The following is a 20,866-nucleotide window of genomic DNA, read 5'->3' as shown; positions in this document are numbered from 1 at the left end:
TAGAAGCCTAGGCCCTACCTGGCTGTCCTGAGGGCTGAGGGAGCCATGTATCAGCCTCCTGTAATGCATGCCCGGTACATCAGGGCCAGCTCTACACCCCAGGAAACCTAGAAGAGTGTATTATTCTGATGTTACGATGAGCATATCTTTCTTTTTAAAAAAATGCTTCTGTGTGTGTGTGTGTGTGTGTAACCTAGTCCTTACACTGATTTTGTAGGACCTTATAATTGTGAAACCCCTCCTTAGTGGAAATACAAATGTTTTTCTTTTTTTTTTTATTCTTATGTTAATCCCCATACATTACATCATTAGTTTTAGATGAAGTGTTCCATGATTCATTGTTTGTGCATAACACCCAGTGCTCCATGCAGAACGTGCCCTCCTAAATACACATCACCAGGCTAACCCATCCCCCCACCCCCTCCCCTCTAGAACCCTGTTTGTTTTTCAGAGTCCATCATCTCTCCTGGTTCGTCTACCCCTCTGATTTCCCCCGCTTCATTCTTCCCCTCCCGCTACCTTCTTCTTCTTCTTTTTTTTTTTTTTAACATATATTGCATTATTTGTTTCAGAGCTACAGATCTGAGATTCAACAGTCTTGCACAATTCATAGCGCTTACCAGAGCACCTACCCTCCCCAGTGTCTATCACCCAGTCACCCCATCCCTCCCACCCCACCCCCCACTCCAGCAACCCTCAGTTTGTTTCCTGCAATTAAGAATTCCTCATATCAGTGAGATCATATGATACATGTCTTTCTCTGTTTGACTTATTTCACTCAACATAATACCCTCCAGTTCCATCCACGTCGTTGCAAATGGCAAGATCTCATTCCTTTTGATGGCTGCATAATATTCCATACAAATGTTTTTCTTGACCCCTTTCTGGTCCTACCTGTTCTCCATAAAATATGCTCAACCTGATTCCAAAAGTTTGATTTATTTGATTTTTCTTACCAGGAGTCATTCACTCAACAGTTATTACCTGAGTTCTTTTATGTACCAGGTACTTAGCTAAACACTGGGGATAGAGAAATGGTAAAGGCGGTTTCTGAGTCTAAAGCATTTAGACTTTAGACTCACTAAACTGGAGGGAAACCCGGGAATGGTCAGAGAAAGCAAGAAGCACTTAATGGTGGTTGGTCCAAAGTTCCGTGGCCTTTGACTTGGGGCAAGTGGGAAGACTTCGCAGTAGCAGTGACATTTGGGGTGTAGCTTGAAGTTAGGAGTGAAGGCTTGACATTTCAGTCAGGAAACAGATCACTGGATAAGAGACAGAAACCTGTGGTTCTAGGAAGTAGGGGAGCTTGTTAGTGTGTCTGGAACGCCAGTTTCACGCAGCATCTAGAAGAGTGACAGAGGATGAGGGTGGAAATGAAGGTACAGTTAGGTTTGGGGGAATTTTGCCTGCTGCACAGAAAGGCTAGGACTTTTTATGCAGGAGACTGACATCTGCAGACAGTTTTTTTTTTTTTTTAAAGATTTTATTTATTTATTTATTTATTTATTTATTTATTTATTTATTTATTTATTTGAAATAGAGCAAGAGAGCACAAGCAGGGCAGATGGGCAGAGGTGTAGGGAGAGGTGGAGCCTGACGCAGGGCTCCATCCCAGGACTCTGGGATCATGACCTGAGCCGAAGGCAGACGCTTCACCAACTGAGCCACCCAGGTGCCCCTGCGGATAGTTTTTTAAAACATGGCTCTGACATCAATGTGGAGAATGGTTGGGTGGGGAGGTCATTAGGAGATTGTTGCAGTCTTGAAAACAGAAGTGAGGAGGGCTTGACCTAGGGTCAGGGTGGTGGGGGTGGATGAAAGAATGCAGTGGTGATAGAATCCATAGCAACAGCTGCAAGAACACAAGGCTAGTCAGTCTGGGCAACTGAGTAAGTGATGAAATCATTAACCAAACAAGGAGAAAGACTCAACCCCCACCCTTTTAGCTCTTCAAATCCAACCTCTCCTTTTAGACATAACTCAGGGGCCCATTCCTATACAAGCCTTCTTGCATCCTTGTTTCCTTAGGGACTACTCTCTTCCCAGAATAGATATTCTGGGAGTCAGCAGGGGACAGTTTGCTGCAAGCAGGAGGCTGTTATTTCACATGTGTTAGGTCTGTTTCCTGAAGTAGACTGCCGGACTGTCATTCACAAGCCCCACGTCTCATACTTCCCTGATACTCATCCCATCTGCTAGTGCACCGTGTCAAGCATTTACTGGGTATCGTCTACAACAGGCAGCAGGGCCTAGTGCGGTGCTTGCAAATGAAATCTTAAATACAAAGTAGATAGGAAATGTAGACTGAACATAATAATAATTAAAAACAAAAACAAAAACGTAGAATTCCCCTGGGAAGCCAAAAAGGAAAAAAAAAAAAGGAAATGTAGCCTGTCTGATTCATACAGGGACGAAGGCCCAGAATCTAGGATCCATGGTTCCCTCCTGTCTAGGGCTCCATGAAACACAGTTTGAAAACTTTTGGCTTAGTGGACTGGCCATGGGTTTGGGGGTCAGAACTGAGTTCTAATCCCTGCTCTGTCTCTTAGCCTAGCTGCAACAGAATAGACAAATGGGGAACTGCTCTGAACCTCATTTTCCCCCCGGTAAAACAAGGATAATTATACTTCCAATGTAGGCTTATTGTGAGGACCAAGTAAGGCAATGCATGCAAAAATCTGTGGCACCTATTAAGTGCTCACTAGGTCATAGTTGTTGGTAAGAATATTAATAAGACATTTGCCAGCTGATGGAGTAATTGAGCCTCATTGAATTGGTACTTGTTCAGTCTAAATAAATCTACCCTTGTTCAAGGTAGGAAAAGCCAGGATTGGGGTGAAGTTATAGGGGAGTTTGGGATTCCAAGGGGACCCAATCTTGTCTTACGCTGCACTCCATCCACTCCATAAACCCACAATCGCCTACCTTTGCATGAGGGTCTATCAATATTTAATGTGTGGGTGTCAGTTGCTGTAAACTGAGCATACCCCAGCACCAACTTGAATTAATTATATGCAAGAGGAGAGAAAATAAAATGCCTTTTCCCCAGAGCCCCAAATTTTACTGGCTACACTGAAGCCTGGAAACCACAGGGTGAAATTTCTACTGATGGAGGACCCTGAGAAGAAGCTGAACCAGAAGAGTGACGGCAAACCACGGAAAGTACGATTTAAAATCTCTTCCTCCTACAGTGGCAGAGTGTTGAAGCAGGTCTTTGAGGATGGGCAGGAATTAGAGTCGCCAAAGGAGGAATACCCTCACAGTTTTCTCCAAGAGTCCCTTGAACCAATGGATGGTGTTTATGGGTCTGGGGAAGCCCCCAAGCCCCGACCATACTCCCCTAAGCTGACTGCTCAAAGGATCAGCGTGTTTAGAGAGGGCAATGCCTACACTTTGGCGGGCAGCCAGGCTTTCTTCAATGATTACAAGGCGAATGACCATAAGGTTGGTATTGTGCATGGTGTATAAACTTTAGGGACTAAAATGTATACAGGAAAGCACCTGACTCGTTCAAATTTGTATCTTGCTCATGCACCAAATGAGAAGCCGCTATCGGAATAATATTTCTGGGACAAAAATAACATGCTTGCTGACTGCTTACTGGAAAGTGCAACAAGCCTGTATAGTATTCAGTCCCATCCAGGATAGTAAATTGTAATTGGGTCATTGGCTGGGTTATCTTGTAAATAAATTAAATAGAGATGCAGTGGTTTTCAGCTTGCGAGACTGCCGTTTTAGACAATTATGCGACAACTGGTTGTTTTGTTGCCTGAAAGAGCTGAGTGTTTGAAGGTGCTCATTTCACTCCAGCCAGTTTTTCAGCTTGTGGTTTATCCATGTCTTGTTTTATTTCCTATCTCCCTCCTGCTGCCTGCTTTTAAAAAGTGTTTGTTTCTTTATTTATTTTGCCTTTCCATTGCTCATTAGCATGAACCCTGAGTGGTTGGAGTCCTGGGAAGAAATGGCGAAAAGCATGTCAACCAGAGGAAATGTTACTTGGGGAAGAGGTCTGAGCTAACAGTTCAATTGAAATGTGTATTTTATCTGTTAATTTCAATTATCTTTCCCAGTACCATGGATAATCAAAAGCCCCTGCATGATTTTCTTTTAAGCTGGAAGAACTTGGAAAATATTCACTGATTTCTAAAAATGAAAGGGAGATGTGTATATGTCTGCCACTGGACTTTTTTCCTTAAGATTAAATGCAATTATATAATGTGCTATTAATGTACTATTAATGAATAGTACACCAGGATATGCCCTCATCTTTAAAGTGTGAAATTCAGATAATTACTCTCTACTCATTTTTATTGTTAGTTGCCTAAGGGAACAGATAATTCATCTATGGCAGACAAATGCATTGGCCTTTCTGGCACTGGTAAAAGTGTAATTACAGGAGTCCACATTTATCAGAGATAATACCAGGTTTCTTTTTGATAATAAAGGGGGCTGGAGTGAACAACCCCTCGTGTTAGTGGAGGGGCTTATGCATTACAGAGTAGTTTCACGTAATTTCTCCTTGGGTCTTTACCACAGCCTTGAGGAGAAAGGCAAAATACGGTCATTCCCATTTTGCAGATGAGGAAAACCGAGTGCCAAGTTGTTAAGGGGTCCACCCAGTATTAGAGAGTCATTAGGTGCAAAGTCAGAATAAGAACCCAGGTGTTCTGATTCCTCATGCTTTTGGTCGTGTGGAATGTTCCTTTTTATTCTCTAAAATTATTCTTTTTATTCCAGTTCCATTCTCACCATTACTAATAATGATGATGTTAATAGTAATAGTTACCATTACCGAGTGCTTATTATATCCTAGGTTCTTGGCTATGTCTTGTACTTACATATCTCTTTTAAACTAAATCTTACTTGTAGGTTTAGACTTTAAAAAGTTGTAGTTTCTACAGACCTTTTACAAGGCCATGGTAGATAATTTTTTTTTTGATTTTTTTTTTTAATCTTATGTTAATCCCCATACATTACATCATTAGTTCTAGATGAAGTGTTCCATGATTCATTGTTTGTGCATAACACCCAGTGCTCCATGCAGAACGTGCCCTCCTCAATACCCACCACCAGGCCAACCCATCCTCCCACCCCCCTCCCCTCTAGAACCCTCAGTTTGTTTTTCAGAGTCATGGTAGATAATTTGACCACTGGACCATCACAAGTCATGTGTCAAACTTGGCACTTATGTAAATGTGTATGATTTGGACTTACACAACCAGATAATTGAGTCTTCATAGCAGCACCACAACGCTGGTTTAAACACAGGACTCTGGAGACCATTTTCAGAGTTTGATTCCTGCTTGATTGGGTTTCCTGCTTGATCCAGTTATCCTTGTTTTCTTTGTTGCCTGATCCAAATGCTGCCTCCCAATCTTAGCCAGCCTCTGGTTGAGAGAGGGGTCAGGATGGATTCCTGCAGCTCCGCCCACTGAAACAGGTTGTCAGTGTGGTATTTATGAAACACAAGGAAACGAGAACTGGAAAGCCATGGTTTTTCAATAGCGAATCCAACTATAAAATAAACCCTAGTAAATACTGATTATGAAGCAACACTGGGTAGCAGTTAAGCACAACAATTACAGTAAAGGCTCTGAATTTGAGCAGGTATTTGTACACCAGTGTTCATAGCAGCTTTTTCACAGTTGCTCACAAGTGGAAACAACCCAAATGTCCCTCAGTAGATGAATGGACGAATAAAATGTATATACACACAGTCGAATATTACTCAGCCTTAAAAAGGAAGGCTCTTCTGACACATGCTACAATATGGATGAAACTTGAAGACATTATGCTAAGTGAAATAAACCAGTCATAAAGAGAGAATTATATGATTCCATCTATGTGAAGCGCCTAGAATAGTCAGATTTATAGAGACAGAAAATGCAGCCGTGGTTGCCAGGGGCTGGGGGAGGGGAGAAGTGGGAGCTTACTGGGGATACAGTTTCATTTTGAGAAGATGAAGTTCAGGGGATGACTGGTAGTAATGGCTACACAGCAGTGTGAACGTACTAATACCACTGACCTGTAAACTTAGAAATGGTTAAAGAGGTAAATTTTATGTACTGTATATTTTACCACCACAAAAATAATCATTAAAAAAAAAAAAAAAGCAAGGGCGGGCGCCTGGGTGGCTTAGTCAGTTAAACGTCTCCTTTGGCTCAGGTCACCATCTCAGGTTCCTGGGATTGAGTTCCTCATCAGGCTCCCTGCTCAGCGGGGAGTGTGCTTCCCTTGCTCCTTCTGCCCCCCCCCCCCCCCCGTGCTCTCTCTTTCTCTCTGTCTCTCCCAAATAAATAAATAAAATCTTAAAAGAAAAAAAAAGGCAGGGGCTATGATGTCTGTTAAACCTGGGCTTGCTGTCCACTCTACCTACTTAACTGTGGGAGCTTGAGCAGACCACTTAATCTTGCCTTGCTTCAATGTCGTCCTCTAGGAGATGAGAGTAATAAAAGTATCTACTTATGAAGATTGTTGTGGTGATTAAAAAAAGAGTATACGTACGAAATACTTAACATTGTGCCTGGAACATTGGATGTGCTTAGCAAATATTCCCTACCATTGTGATAACGACCAGGTTCTCATCAAAGAAATATTGAGTCTTTTAAAAAAAATTGTATATGATAGAGAAAGTGGTTATAAACAAATAAATATTTTAAAGAATTGAAACCATTTGAAGTTTATAAGGTTCATTTAAAAAAATGGAAGGGAAGGAAGGGACGTGGCATTTACTGAACATGTACTAGAAGGCTAGTATTTTGTACGTAGGTCATTTCATCTTCACAGTAATTCTTTGAGAATTTTACAAATTGGACAAACAGCGCATGGGGTTTGGGAACTTGCAAATCTTGCACAGAAAAATTGACCTCAGGCCTGCCTGCCTCCAAAGCCCTTTGCATTTCTAGGATTCAGGAAGGTGTCCCTGCATTTTAAGTGGAAAGGTTTCATGGTGCCTGAATAGCGGTCTCCAGGCACGTGGCCACTTATGAAGCTCAGTCACCCAAGATGTCATTCTGGGCACTATGGAAGGAAACACAAAAATTCCTGGCTTCGTCCTGGCCCTCTGTAATGTAAGAGTGGGTGTTCCTCAATGGCAATTCGGTGTCACCAGATAACGTGAACTTTAGTTACACCTGAAGGGTTTCCCTTAGACACAAGGAAGAACTTGGCTGTCAGGGTGAATGAAACATAAACACACCTTACAGGTGATTTGGGACCCTCCTTCTTTCAAGTACATTAAAAATAAATGTAGTATCTTGGGTGTCTCAGATATAGACCAGCTTAGAGGCAGGAGGTTGGACTAGATGACCACAGATTTTTTTTTCTTTTCTTTAAGATTTTATTTATTTATTTGACAGAGAGAGACGCAGCGAGAGAGGGAACACAAGCAGGGGGAGTGGGAGAGGGAGAAGCAGGCTCCCCGCTGAGCAGGCAGCCCGATGCGGGGCTCGATCCCAGGACCCTGGGATCATGACCTGAGCCGAAGGCAGACGCTTAACGACTGAGCCACCCAGGTGCCCCCACCCCTTTTTTTAGTAGATTAAGAGTTTCACCTTGAAAAAACCAGTTTTACATGTGAAAAAAAGCTCCCTGGTAACTAAACCTCTTTGGCTATTAGTGGAAGTAGAAATGGAACCTTCTAAAAGTGCCACCATCTTTATCTTCTGATGTTCGGAAACTGATAGTCCAGAGTGTGAAACAGGAACCCAGTGTGCATCAAACAATAGGAGATGGAAGCTGCCACACGATCCCTTGAGGGGAAGGAGAGAAAACAGGGCCAAGTGGGAAGCCCGTGGCTTCATAAATAATGATAGAAAACTCTGTGTTTCAAGGAAGTCCGGGATCCCAGTACTGAAGTCCTGTTTAAGCCAGGTTGTGACTGAATGTGTTATGGCTATAAATAGGAGACTGCTTGATTGTGGCATCCCAATAAATTTGGTTTCTACACTTCTATAAATGCAGGGCGGAATATTTGGTGCTGAGGTACTTAGCTGTGTAGCATGACTGTGCATGCAGTACTAATGAACAGCTTTTAATACCAGCCACAGTAACAATGCCCACCCCTGCGTAGATCTTTAGCTTTGAAAACCCTGTTTAATATATTCTTCATTGCACCTCCCCCCCTAGAAATCGATATAATTAGCCTCAGGGAGGAGCATCGAAATCTTCCCCCACAGGAACATTGCCCAGCCAGCACCAGCACAGAAGCCAGCCGAGCGTTGGGGCAGGGCCCTGAGACCTGGGCTCCTAAGCATTAACTGCTACATTGCTGGGTATGGGGGCGGTAGAGGCTCCCTGAAGAGAGCGGGGAGTGACAGGGGGGCACTCAGGAGTCGCAGGACAGCACCTGCTTACCAGCCAGTATCCAAGTATTCCTGTTTTTTTGTTTTGTTTTCTTTTGTTTTCTTGAGAGACAGAGAGTGAGAGAGTGTGTGTGCGCAAGTGTGTGAATGGGGGAGGGGGGGTGGTGCAGAGGGAAAGGGAAAGAGGATCTTGAGCAGACTCCAGGTTGGGCGCAGAGTCCGACTCGGGCCTCGATCTTAAGACCCTGAGATCATGACCTAAGCAGAAATCAAGAGTCGGACGCTCAACCGACTGAGCCTCCCAGGTGCCCCACATATTCCTGTTTCAATAATGATTTTGTCTGTGGTGATGCCCACCAGTTAGATGTCACCCCATTTGCAAATGAGCAAACTGAGGTTCTAAGAGGTCAAATGACTCTCCTATATCTTACAGTTGGTGAACAGCAGAATTAAGATTGGTGTTGTTTGTTGCCAAGCTATCCTATCTCTGGGTTCTTAGTTAAGTAATCCCTAAACATTTACTCCCCCAGGCTTCTCTGCTGCATTGTTGTATTGTGTAAATTATTCCTCAGCAAATTATCAAGTAATACATGATAAATCCACATAAAGGAACATAAGCTGTTGGTAATGATGCTACCGAAGTATGTTTATTGACATAAAAAGATTTATATATTGTACAAATAATAAAAAACATTACATATATAAGATATTACATATATGTAAGATCACTACATATATATATATATATATATATGATCATTATATACATAATGATCTTACAGGTTTTTTGGAGGGAAAATACTTGTGAATAGTGCAGTGTAGGTGTTAAGAATATGGGCTTTAGAGTTAGACGGACTGGGGTTCGAATCCCAGCCACAGATTCTGACCAACGGTAACCTTAGGAGGCTCTTGACCCCACTGTGACTCAGTCTCCTCATCTGTAAAAATGTAGAAATCATAGCATCCGCCTCAAGGGATGTTTGAGGGGAAAATGAGGTAATGTTTGTAAAATGCTTAGCATGATGTCTGACACAAAATAAATGCTATCCACTATAATAAAATAATGATAATAATTCAGTAAATTTTATATACTATTATTTATGCATAAAAATTTTGGAGAGCTATTTATTTTTTTAAGCATTCTTCTGTGTTTATAAAACACTCACTGTGCCCAGCTCTGCATCAGCTACTGTGGTATGCAGTGGGAGTAGAAGCTTTGGCCCTGGCCATGCAGAGTCTTACACCCCAGTTATAGGATTAGTTCAGCTTTGGTTGGTTTGGTTTTCAGGGTTTTTAGAGAGAGTGAACAAACCAGGGAGTGAATTTTAGCTTTGGGATCTGTTGGAATCCTACGGGCTAAACAGTTACAAGTTCTTTCTCCCCTATTTCCTGGGATGTTGAACAGGTTCTGCAGCCCTGTATGTGGTGATTGCTGGTAGGTCGCCATGCTCATTCTTCATTTCTCTAGTCCCCACCTATTATAGATTTTGGAAAGATCATCATCTACACGAATAACTTGAAAATCATTCGAACCCCAATGGACAAGAGAGACTTCATGAGGAAAATTCTCCAGAAGGAAGAGGAGGCTGAGGAAGAGTCTCTGATGAGCAAAGAGGAAATCTTTGGAGACCGTGACCAGGACGATGGGCATTTGCCAGACGCGGAAAGCACATTTCCTCATAACCAGTACCCACAGGTGTGTCAGAATGGCTCACTGTCCTCCTTGGGGCTGGCCCTACAGCAGTGGGCTCCAGATGGTTTCGATTGTGCACTACTTAAGTGAAAACTTGAATATAAATACTTAAGATGTTTAACTGTTAAAAATGTTAAGGAATTTTAAGTTTATTAGATTTTAATGGTATGTGATTAGCAATAATAATTATGTCTATATTTCAAATATGCATAATTTTAATTGTTTTTGGTGACTTCTTCTGAGATCTGATTAGGTATTTATTGTTTTCACTCTGCATTGTGGCATAGAACAGCTTATTCCAGAGATGGGAAAAATCAGCTCTGTTCTTTTTCTTATGGGTTTGCTTGTGCTTCTGTTATTGGGGTTATCTTCAATCCAGTCTCCTTAAAGAATCTTATCAAGCCACGTGTCTGGGTTTTGTAGAGATTAGTTAGTTAAAACTAAGCACTATTCTCTGTACATCCGCTGGACCAGGGACAAGTGAACCTCCGTATGTGCAGTATGATCAGAGTGAATGAATGAGCTGGGACACCACTGTCACTGTACGTGCAGTGAGGTCACTTTCCATCATGCTTACTCCAGGATCCCTTGGGTACTGTATTTGTCTGCTGACTGCCTGACCTAGCGAAGGGGCCAGGAGCTAATTTATTAAAAATTAGCATAACAGTTTCATTTGAAAATATGGTTGAAGCTTCATTTCTTGCCTTTTTAAGATAAAAAGTAAATAGAAATACTTAGAATGATTTTCTGCCCATACCTCTTGGAGGTACGGACTCCTCACCTTGGACACCGTTGCTCAGACATGCTCAGATAAAGGGGTAGAGTGATGATATTCATTAGTTCACAGTGTGGGATTGGCAGTGGGAAAAGCAATTTTGATGGATTTAAGCTAAGAGGGTAAAAGCTTGGATAGCAGCAGAAATGAATTTTCTCTCTCTTTAGTTTCCATCTCTTGGGAGTTGCAACTTTACTGTGGGACTCTCTCTCACCTCCTCTGGGTTGGTGTGACAAAATGGGCCAGGGACTTCCTCATACGTTAGTGATGTCCCTACCCTCGTAGGATTTAGAGGACAGGAACAAGAAGGTGATGACCAGACTCTAGCAAAAGACTCTTATTAAAGTTCTGCTCACAAGGACTCCTATCTCTTTCCAACCTGATCTCACACTTGATATTTTTGAAATGCAGATATGATCACGTCACCCCTTCATCACTCTTTTCCCTGACCACAAACTTCAGTGACCTCTCACTGCTTGGAATAAAACAGTAGATAGCCTGGCCACTGTTCGCCTGTTTAACCTCCTATTACACATCTCTCTTCATTCTCTGTCCCAGACACACTGCCCCATCTAGCTACCACTCATATGCTCTTTGCTCTATCCTGCCAGAGGCAACTTCCCTGTGCCTGGAATGTTCTCCAGATTCCCCACTGCCTTGCCCTTAGCACCTGAAGTCTCAGTGGAGACATCACTTCTTCAGAGGGGCCTCCTCTCACTTCTAGGAGGATGAAATACCCAAGGGTGGACCCCTCAGAGCATCTCACACCCCTCCTCAGTTGCAATCTTATATTTCCCTGTGTAAATATTTGGTTAATGTTTACCGTCACCCGCTAGAATTTCTCTCCATGAGGGCAGGGGCCATATTTATGTTGGGTGTAGCATAGTAGTTCCCATGTCAAAAAAATGAAAAATAAAAATAAAAAATAGAGCCTGGCACAGAGTAGGTGTGCAGTAGATACCAGTTAAATGTTCGTGGTAAGAGTACTGGAATTTGGGACCAGAGAGCCTGCTGATAAGTACTATCTTGCCTCTTGCCTTTTATATAGCACTGTTCAGAACCTAGCAGAGCTGCAGGCGGACTACTAAACATTGTGATCCAAAGCATTTCCTTTCCACTTTAAAATTCATTAATTCTATTCTTTTTCATACCATTTGGTAATTTGTAGGAGCATATATTTTCAGAAGAGAGCCAGACATGATAAAATGCAGGTCACGCTGCAGGCCTGAATAAAAAGGCAGCGACAGGCCTGACATGACAATTATCTTTAAATTCAATTTGGAGAGATCCATGTGTTTTTGCTCTACTACCATAAACTAGGACAGAGGCGTGCAGCAGAAAGTTGCTGTGAAAGGTTATACTTCACTTGCCTGTCTTTTAAACTCTGTTTTAAATTGCTATTTGTTTGCCAAATCCCTCGTGCAGTAAATGCCCAGACAGGTTTTATTCTAAAAAAGAGGGTCAGGGAACATCAAGGAGCCCCTTCTGACCAGGAGACTCTTTGTTGTGTCAGATGGAACAGGGAAGCAGTGGGAACCTTGATGAAAGAGCGGGCCGAGGCTAAAAGCCAGACCATGCTGACCCTCTGTATTAACTATAAAAGAAAAGGAGAGGAATAATTGAATTGAGCCACAGTGAAATAGGGAAGGGGAAAAATCCGGCCGTATGTTCAGTGGATCTGAGAATGTAAGTCATCTGGGCTTCTTTATGCTTTATAAAGATCTTGCCTTTGAAATAATAGTAATAATAATAATAAGAGCTGCCATTTATTGAGGGCCCATGATCACCGGGCACCATGCCCAGTGCTTTCCATGCATTAGTCTCTTTTATTCTCACAAGGACTCTCTAAGGGCAGTATTGTTAGCAGTCTTCTTCTGTATCTGGGGAAACCAAGGCACAGAGAAGTTAAGTAACTTGCCAGAGGTCATCAGAGCCAGTGGTCAAACCCCGGTCCACCTGACTACCAACCTTATAATCTTAACCCGCTTGCTGAGCAGCCTCCAGATTGGTGCTTGTTGGCTACTTCAGGGCTACCCAAGCCTTTGAGTCTGCAATGAAAGCTGAGGCCCCTTTCCTTGCTTGTGCAACTAGTAAGAGGTGGTTTGGGTAGGTCTGTTGGTTCTAGAACCTCAGCTGTGCAGTACAACTATGTTCTAAGTCCTCTTACCGAATATTTTCTGAGAAGAATTTAAAAATGCTGAGAATGAAAGACAGAAGCTTACATCTCGCATGCCGTGTACAGAGTAGAGGCTCAGTAACACTTGATTTAATGATCATTAAATGATTCAGTGAGTGTGCTGAGGGCTCAAGTGATCGGAAGGAGGGTGGTAACTCAGAGTAAGAGTGGAAACTCCAGTCAAGCTCTAATACTGCATTGTATAACCACGTGACATTAGAGAAAATTTGATTGATGATTTGTTTTTGTTCCCTGCAGCAGGCTCGCCAGGTCATTTCATTAATCTTTTTTTTTTTAAATTTTATTATGTTATGTTAATCACCATACATTACATCATTAGTTTTTGATGTAGTGTTCCATGATTCATTGTTTGCGTAGAACACCCAGTGCTCCATTCGATATGTGCCCTCTTTAATACCCATCACCAGGCCAACCCATCCCCCCCACCCCCCTCCCCTCTAGAACCCTCAGTTTGTTTCTCAGAGTCCGTAGTCTCTCATGGTTCATCTCCCCCTCCGATTCCCCCCCTTCATTTTTCCTTTCCTGCTATCTTCTTTTTTTTTTTTTTAACAGATAATATATTATTTGTTTCAGAGGTACAGGTCTGTGATTCAACAGTCTCACACAATTCACAGCACTCACCATAGCACATACCCTCCCCAATGTCTATCACACAGCCACCCCATCCCTCCCACCCCCACCACTCCAGCAACCCTCAGTTTGTTTCCTGAGATTAAGAATTCCTCATATCAGTGAGATCATATGATACATGTCTTTCTCTGATTGACTTCTTTCTTTTTTTTTTTTTTTAAAGATTTTATTTATTTATTTGACAGAGAGAGACACAGCAAGAGAGGGAACACAAGCAGGGGGAGTGGGAGAGAGAGAAGTAGGCTTCCTGTGGAGCAGGGAGCCCAATGCGGGGCTCGATCCCAGAACCCTGGGATCATGACCTGAGCCGAAGGCAGACACTTAACGACTGAGCCACCCAGGCGCCCCTGATTGACTTATTTCGCTCAGCATAATACCCTCCAGTTCCATCCACGTTGTTGCAAATGGCAAGATCTCATTCCTTTTGATGGCTGCATAATACTCCATTGTGTGTGTGCCTGTGTGTGTGTGTATACAGGTATACCCCATCTTCTTTATCCATTCATCTGTCGATGGACATCGTGGCTCTTTCCATAGTTTGGCTATCGTGGACATTGCTGCTATAAACATCGGGGTGCATGTACCCCTTCGAATCCCTACATTTGTATCTTTGGGGTAAATACCCAGTAGTGCAATTGCTGGGTCCTAGGGTAGCTCTATTTTCAACTTTTTGAGGAACCTCCATACAGTTTTCCAGAGTGGCTGCACCAGCTTGCATTCCCACCAACAGTGTAGGAGGGTTCCCCTTTCTCCGCATCCCCGCCAACATCTGTCATTTCCTGACTTGTTAATTTTAGCCATTCTGACTGGTGTGAGGTGGTATCTCATTGAGGTTTTGATTTGGATTTCCCTGATGCTGAGCAATGTTGAGCACTTTTTCATGTGTCTGTTGGCTGTTTGGATGTCTTCTTTGGAAAAATGTCTATTCATTTCTTCTGCCCATTTCTTGATTGGATCATTTGTTCTTTGGGTGTTGAGTTTGGTAAGTTCTTTATAGATTTTGGATACTAGCCCTTTAGTTGATATGTCATTTGCAAATATCTTCTCCCATTCTGTTGGTTGTCTTTTGGTTTTGTCGACTGTTTCTTTTGCTGTGCAAAAGCTTTTTATCCTGATGAAGTCCCAAGAGTTCATTTTTGCCCTTGCTTCCCTTGCCTTTGGCGATGTTTCTAGGAAGAAGTTGCTGCAGCTGAGGTCGAAGAGGTTGCTGCCTGTGTTCTCCTTTAGGATTTTTTTTTTTTTAAAGATTTTATTTATTTGACAGAGAGAGATACAGCGAGAGAGGGAACACAAGCAGGGGGAGTGGGAGAGGGAGAAGCAGGCTTCCCGCTGAGCAGGGAGCCCGATGCGGGGCTCGATCCCAGGACCCTGGGACCATGACCTGAGCCGAAGGCAGACGCTTAACGACTGAGCCACCCAGGCACCCCTCTCCTTTAGGATTTTGATGGACTCCTGTCTCACATTGAGGTCTTTCAACCATTTGGAGTCTATTTTTGTGTGTGGTGTAAGGACATGGTCCAGTTTCATTCTTCTGCATGTAGCTGTCCAGTTTTCCCAGCACCATTTGTTGAAGAGACTGTCTTTTTTCCATTGGACATTCTTTCCTGCTTTGTCAAAGATTAGTTGACCATAGAGTTGAGGGTCCATTTCTGGGCTCTCTGTTCTGTTCCATTGATCTATGTGTCTGTTTTTGTGCCAGTACCATACTGTCTTGATGATGACAGCTTTGTAATAGAGCTTGAAGTCCGGAATTGTGATGCCACCAGCTTTGCTTTTCCTTTTCAACATTCCTCTGGCTATTCGGGGTCTTTTCTGGTTCCATACAAATTTTAGGATTATTTGTTCCATTTCTTTGAAAAAAGTGGAAGGTATTTTATAGGGATTGCATTAAATGTGTAGATTGCTCTAGGTAGCATTGACATCTTCACAATATTGGTTCTTCCAATCCATGAGCATGGAACGTTTTTCCATTTTTTTGTGTATTCCTCAATTTGTTTCATGAGTATTTTATAGTTTTCTGAGTACAGATTCTTTGCCTCTTTGGTTAGATTTATTACTAAGTATGGGGCACCTGGGTGGCTCAGTCGTTAAGCATCTGCCTTCGGCTCAGGTCATGGTACCAGTGTCCTGGGATCGAGCCCCACATTGGGCTCCCTGCTCAGTGGGAAGCCTGCTTCCCCCTCTCCCACTCCCCCTGCTTGTGTTTCCTCTCTCGCTATATCTCTCTCTGTCAAATAAATAAATAAAATCTTTAAAAAAATTTTTAAAAAAAGGATTTATTCCTAGGTATTTTATGGTTTTGGGTGCAAATGTAAATGGGATCGACTCCTTAATTTCTCTTTCTTCTGTCTTGTCGTTGGTGTATAGGGATGCCACTGATTTCTGTGCATTGATTTTATATCCTGCCACTTGACTGAATGCCTGTATGAGTTCTAGCAGTTTTGGGGTGGAGTCTTTTGGGTTTTCCACGTAAAGTATCCTATCATCTGCAAAGAGTGAGAGTTTGACTTCTTCTTTGCCGATTCGGGTGCCTTTTATTTCTTTCTTTTAATATCTGAACCTGGCGTTCTATGCAAATTAAGTTTTGGGTGACATGTATGGCATTATGGTAGGAATTTACTGTACTTCCTTTGGCAACATTAAAATCTCACTGGGATCCAGTACAAAATAAGAACATGTGGATTTGGCAGAAAAAATGGACCGTGACAATTTGCTTAAAGAATATTTTGGCAAATACGTTTCTTTTGAATGCTTTAAGGGAAGAAAACAAGTTTCCCCATTGTTAATATATTAAAATATGGCAGCAATCAATAAAATATTAACAAAAGGATACATAGACATCATTTAGGTTTTTGTCAGTTGGGTAATCAGTTCTGTTCCTTAAATCTAGAATAAATAAAATTTAATGCCTTCTTAGGCACTTTGTAGCACAATGGAACTACTTTCAGAACTTATGCCTCCCTTTTCAAGATTATTTTTATTCTTAAGTTATAAAAGAAAGCTGTGTTAGCTGGGTGGAGCCACCCAGTAGACTCCAGTCCTCTTTTAGTTTCTAGAATTTAAGAATTGCTAGGGTTCTCCAGATATCGTCGTTTTGTTTATTCATCCAGCAGACATGTGAATGACAAATATTGTGTCAGTCACCGCACTTTAAGTCTTGGAAGTGATGGTGACAGGGACTAGCGCAGAGAGATTCCTATGTGGTCAGCAGAAGCTTTCAGTAGATTATGAGACCTGCTGTGCTTGGGGCAGTACAGGCGGGTCAGGCCTCCTGGTTCAGAGGTGTAGGCACTGCTAAGCTGACATCTGAAACCCAATAGGAATTGACTGGGTTGGGGAGAACAGCCCACAAGGGCTCTGCCCTGAATCCATGCCAGAATTCGTGGGTATCTGGACTGGGATTGTGGTTGTGGGCGGAGAGAACTGGATGGATTTGAGAGATGTTTAGCAGGTAAAATAGACAGGACTTGGTGCTGGATCCACCTGTTATTGATATGGTACCACCCCTTATTTCTTGGAATGTTTGTGGTCTATGCACAGTCTTTGCAGAATGCGAAGTTTGCCGGTTTCCTTGAGATGTTTTAGGGAAGGAGCATGGCAGTAGACAGGGGGCATTTTCTGCAGGATGCGAGTCGAGGACTAGTAAGTCCAGACTTACTAGCAAGGCTTGGAAGTGAACTAACTTTTATGGAGAACCTGTAATATGGCACATAATCATCTATTGTGGTCTTTTCACATACTCTCTCATTTAATATTCCAGCTACTCTGAATGGTGAGCATTACCAGTCCCATTTCACAGGTGAAGAAAATCAAAGATTTAGAGGTCAAGGGAAGTGTCCAAGGTGCATGATTGCTCTTCCAGGCCTTATCACAGTTCTCAAAGAAAAGAAAGGTAAAGTACCAGAATTCAGAGCTAAGCTTTGGAGGATTGTAACGTCGAGTCATCCATCCCCTCAGTCTGTCAGTCACACAAATACAGTCTTTCTTGAATGCCTGATGTTGGACAGCTACAAGGAGGGGCTGTGTGCATAGTCACGAGAAGCAGGAACTCGGCTGCTCGTTCGCCTGGGATCAAAACCTGCCTCCTCTCTTCCAGGCTGTGTGACCATTGGCAAATAACTGAACTTCTCGGTCTCTCATTTTCCTGTCTGCAGCAGGGATGATAAAACGTGCACTGTCTCGCCGAGCTGTCATGTGGGTTAGATAGGTGAGTGTAGAGAAAGCTTAGAACCGCACCTGGCACCTACTAAGCGTGCTACAGGGGTTCGCTGTTAGTATGTGGCCATGAGGAAGAGTAAGCTCTTGTCCTGGTGGAGCATACAGAAGTTACAGGTCAGATGGTGACAAGGGCGATGAGGAATGGAAAGGGACAGAATTCAAGGCAGGAGCTGCTGCCTTAGAGATTCCATCAGGGAAACCCTCTGATGAAACTCCAGTAAGTATTCTGTGCCTCTGGCCAGTTCCCCCATTGGCACTGTGGGAAGCATTTTGTACTCTCACTCTGCCTCCGCCTTTTCAGGCAGCCCCGTGCTGCTTCAGCCTGTTTTGGAACCGTGGTCTGGAACTGCCGTCACTAAACTCTGACCTGTCTCTTGTAGGAAGGGGAGCTTCCCGAGGACAACTGCTTTCACTGCCGAGGGTCGGGCAGTGCCACCTGCTCTCTGTGCCACGGCAGCAAGTTCTCCATGCTGGCCAACAGATTTAAGGAGTCCTATCGGGCCCTGCGCTGCCCTGCCTGCAATGAGAATGGCCTGCAGCCTTGCCAGATTTGCAATCAATAGCTTGTGGCTTTGTACGTCCGCTGTGATCGCATCCTTCCTGAAGCTATTTCTAATAACCTGCCCCCTCCTTCTCTTCCCTCTCCCAGCAAGGAAGCCACAGTGGCTGTGACCACTTCCTCCACTGGCAAAACTCAGTCACTTGATGACATTTTGTAAGGCTAGGAGCATCTCTGTCTGGTTCTAAGTGGCAGAGACATTTTTGAATTAGAGTCTGCTTTGAAACGGGTTCTAAAATTATCCTTCCAGGAACGTGTGCATGCATCTTACTTGACTTAGCTCAGTTTTTTCCCTGCACTACTGAGCAAATACATGTACATTTCAGGCAGCAGGTTTAAGTCATTTTCTGGTTGGGAGTTATTTTGCAAAATTATGCAGTGAGAAAGGAATAAAAAAAAGCAGGTTTCTGATGAACTGAATTCCTGTATGCATTTCAAATCATTATTGGTCAGATTGAATTTTTAATTAAGCAGAAGAGGAAAGGGATGCCTGATGAGGAATGTACTCACAGGCCACCGAAAACAAAACAACATGTATGTGCTTCCTGCTGAAGATAGGCAAGCTGAGAAGGCCTTTCTTTCCAAGTCCCCAAGTCTCTCCTGTGTGATACGCTTGGGTAGTATTCATGCAGGCAGTGAGCAATGCTACTTCTTAAGACCAGATGAGATAAGACATTTCTGCGTGCCTCTAAACTACTGGGGTTATAAGCCAAGTCAAAGCAATTTATGATAAATTTGGTGCTTAAGTATGTGTGTGTGATATGACTTCTTCCAGCCCCTGAATTATTAGCAAATAAATAAATGTATTTTAAATCTAAGATACAGCCACAATCTCTTCAAAAAAAGATTGGATATTTTATAATTATCTATTGGAAACCTCGAAAAGAAAAACTAACGAAGGCAGATTTTTAAGAATTATCTTTCTACTGTCTGAGAATACACATGCTAAAGGTAATTCTTTTGTCTTAAAGTTGGTTATAAAGTTAGAAAAATTCTTTTGTTAACTTTTGTAGCTCTAACACCCACTCCCTTTACCCCTAGAGAATAACACTATAAAGTCTGTTATCTATTGAGACACATGGCTTTTCTATGATAATTTTGATTTTCATAACTGAATTTTTTTCAAGATTTGTTTGTTATTCTCTAATATTCAGCTGTTAAAGTAATGCAACAGTGGAATGCTTTTCAGGAAATACAAACACTTCTAATAAAAAGATTAAAATATTTTTGGAATCCATGATAAATTTTGCCTGTTCTCTCTTAGCCAGAATGATAGAACTTTTGCTCACCAACTTTCTTTGCTTCTACACTTAGCTGTTTCCTGACTTGGTGTATGTTTTCTCACAGCTTCTGACTCTTCTGTTTTTCCAGAGTACCAGAGGAAGGAATGAAACAGGAGACCTCTCAGTGTATTCTCTTTTTTGACAGGAACATTCGACAATACATATTTTGAGCCCCGTGTGCTTGATGTGCACTGTCACCCAGATGGGCACCATCCCTTGGGTAGTGCGTGGGGTTTACAGGTTCAGTGGAGGAGCCAGATCTGCAAACGGATAGTTACAGCACAGTGTGACAAGTTCTGGGACAGGGGAATTACAAGGAGCATTTGACGCACATGGAAGGGACATCTCACACAGCCTGAGTGGGGCTCAAGGGGCTTCCCAGAGGAAGAAGTGTAAGCAGTATTGGCTGCTTTTCCTTCCTTCATGCTTTTTGGAGACTTTAATCCTTTTCATCTCATAATAAATACATACACTAATGATTACATCTGTTTATGCAGACAACAGGTATTTACTGAGCCCTGGGGATATATCAGTAGACCAAACCTACAAAATCCTAACCCCCATAGAGCTTACATTTTGGTGGGGAGATGCTGAGAACAGAAAACGTATACTTAATGTATTATATATAGAGAGAGAGTATATATTTAGAGACAACCAAAAAGTACACAACAGAGAATTAAAATATATAATTATGTATGTATGTATATAATGTATAGGTGTATAGAGTGTTAGAAAAAGATAAATGCTTTGATGAAAAATAAAACAATAAGGGGCATAGAGAGTTGGGAGGGGTTGCAAATTTAAATTAGTTTTCAGGGAAGCATCATTGAGAAGGTGTCCTTTAAATAAAGGCCTAAAGGAGGTGAGGAGGGAGTTGTGAACATATCTGGGGTAAGATTATTCCAGGCAGAGGAAACAGCAAGTGCTAGGCCTATAGGAAGGAGAGCCTGATGTGTTTGGAGAGCAGCTAAGAAACCAGTGTGGCTGGAGCGCAGTGAACAAGATGACAAGTGTCAGGAAACGAGGTCAGAAAGGAAGGCGCGTGTGTGTTGGCGTGAGGGGGCACCTTCCTTCAGAGCCCTTGTAAGAACTTGGGTTTTACCGAGTGAAGTGCTGCTCGGGATGGGGTCTGTTTCCTGTCAACCGCGTACCCTGTCGCTCCATACCCTGCTCTTACTGCTGGGGCAGGAGACCTGCAAACTCCGCTT

General features: G+C 42.6%; 1 protein-coding gene across 1 annotated transcript; it reads left to right on the top strand.

Annotated features, from left to right (window-relative positions):
• Positions 1–3,025: 3,025 nt before the first annotated feature.
• On the top strand, positions 3,026–19,560 carry GRXCR2 (glutaredoxin and cysteine rich domain containing 2). Its single transcript, XM_064596109.1, has 3 exons — positions 3,026–3,444; positions 9,772–9,999; positions 18,197–19,560. Exons 1-3 carry the CDS (start codon positions 3,109–3,111, stop codon positions 18,377–18,379), a joined length of 747 nt encoding a protein of 248 aa, XP_064452179.1. The 5' UTR covers positions 3,026–3,108; the 3' UTR covers positions 18,380–19,560.
• Positions 19,561–20,866: the final 1,306 nt, after the last annotated feature.

The sequence above is a fragment of the Mirounga angustirostris genome, unplaced genomic scaffold, assembly GCF_029215605.1.
Source record: "Mirounga angustirostris isolate CCGP_5_RB_7025 unplaced genomic scaffold, mMirAng1.0.hap1 SCAF_7, whole genome shotgun sequence".
Classification (NCBI taxonomy): Eukaryota; Metazoa; Chordata; class Mammalia; order Carnivora; family Phocidae; genus Mirounga; species Mirounga angustirostris.
This window is presented reverse-complemented; position numbering and strand designations above follow the sequence as displayed.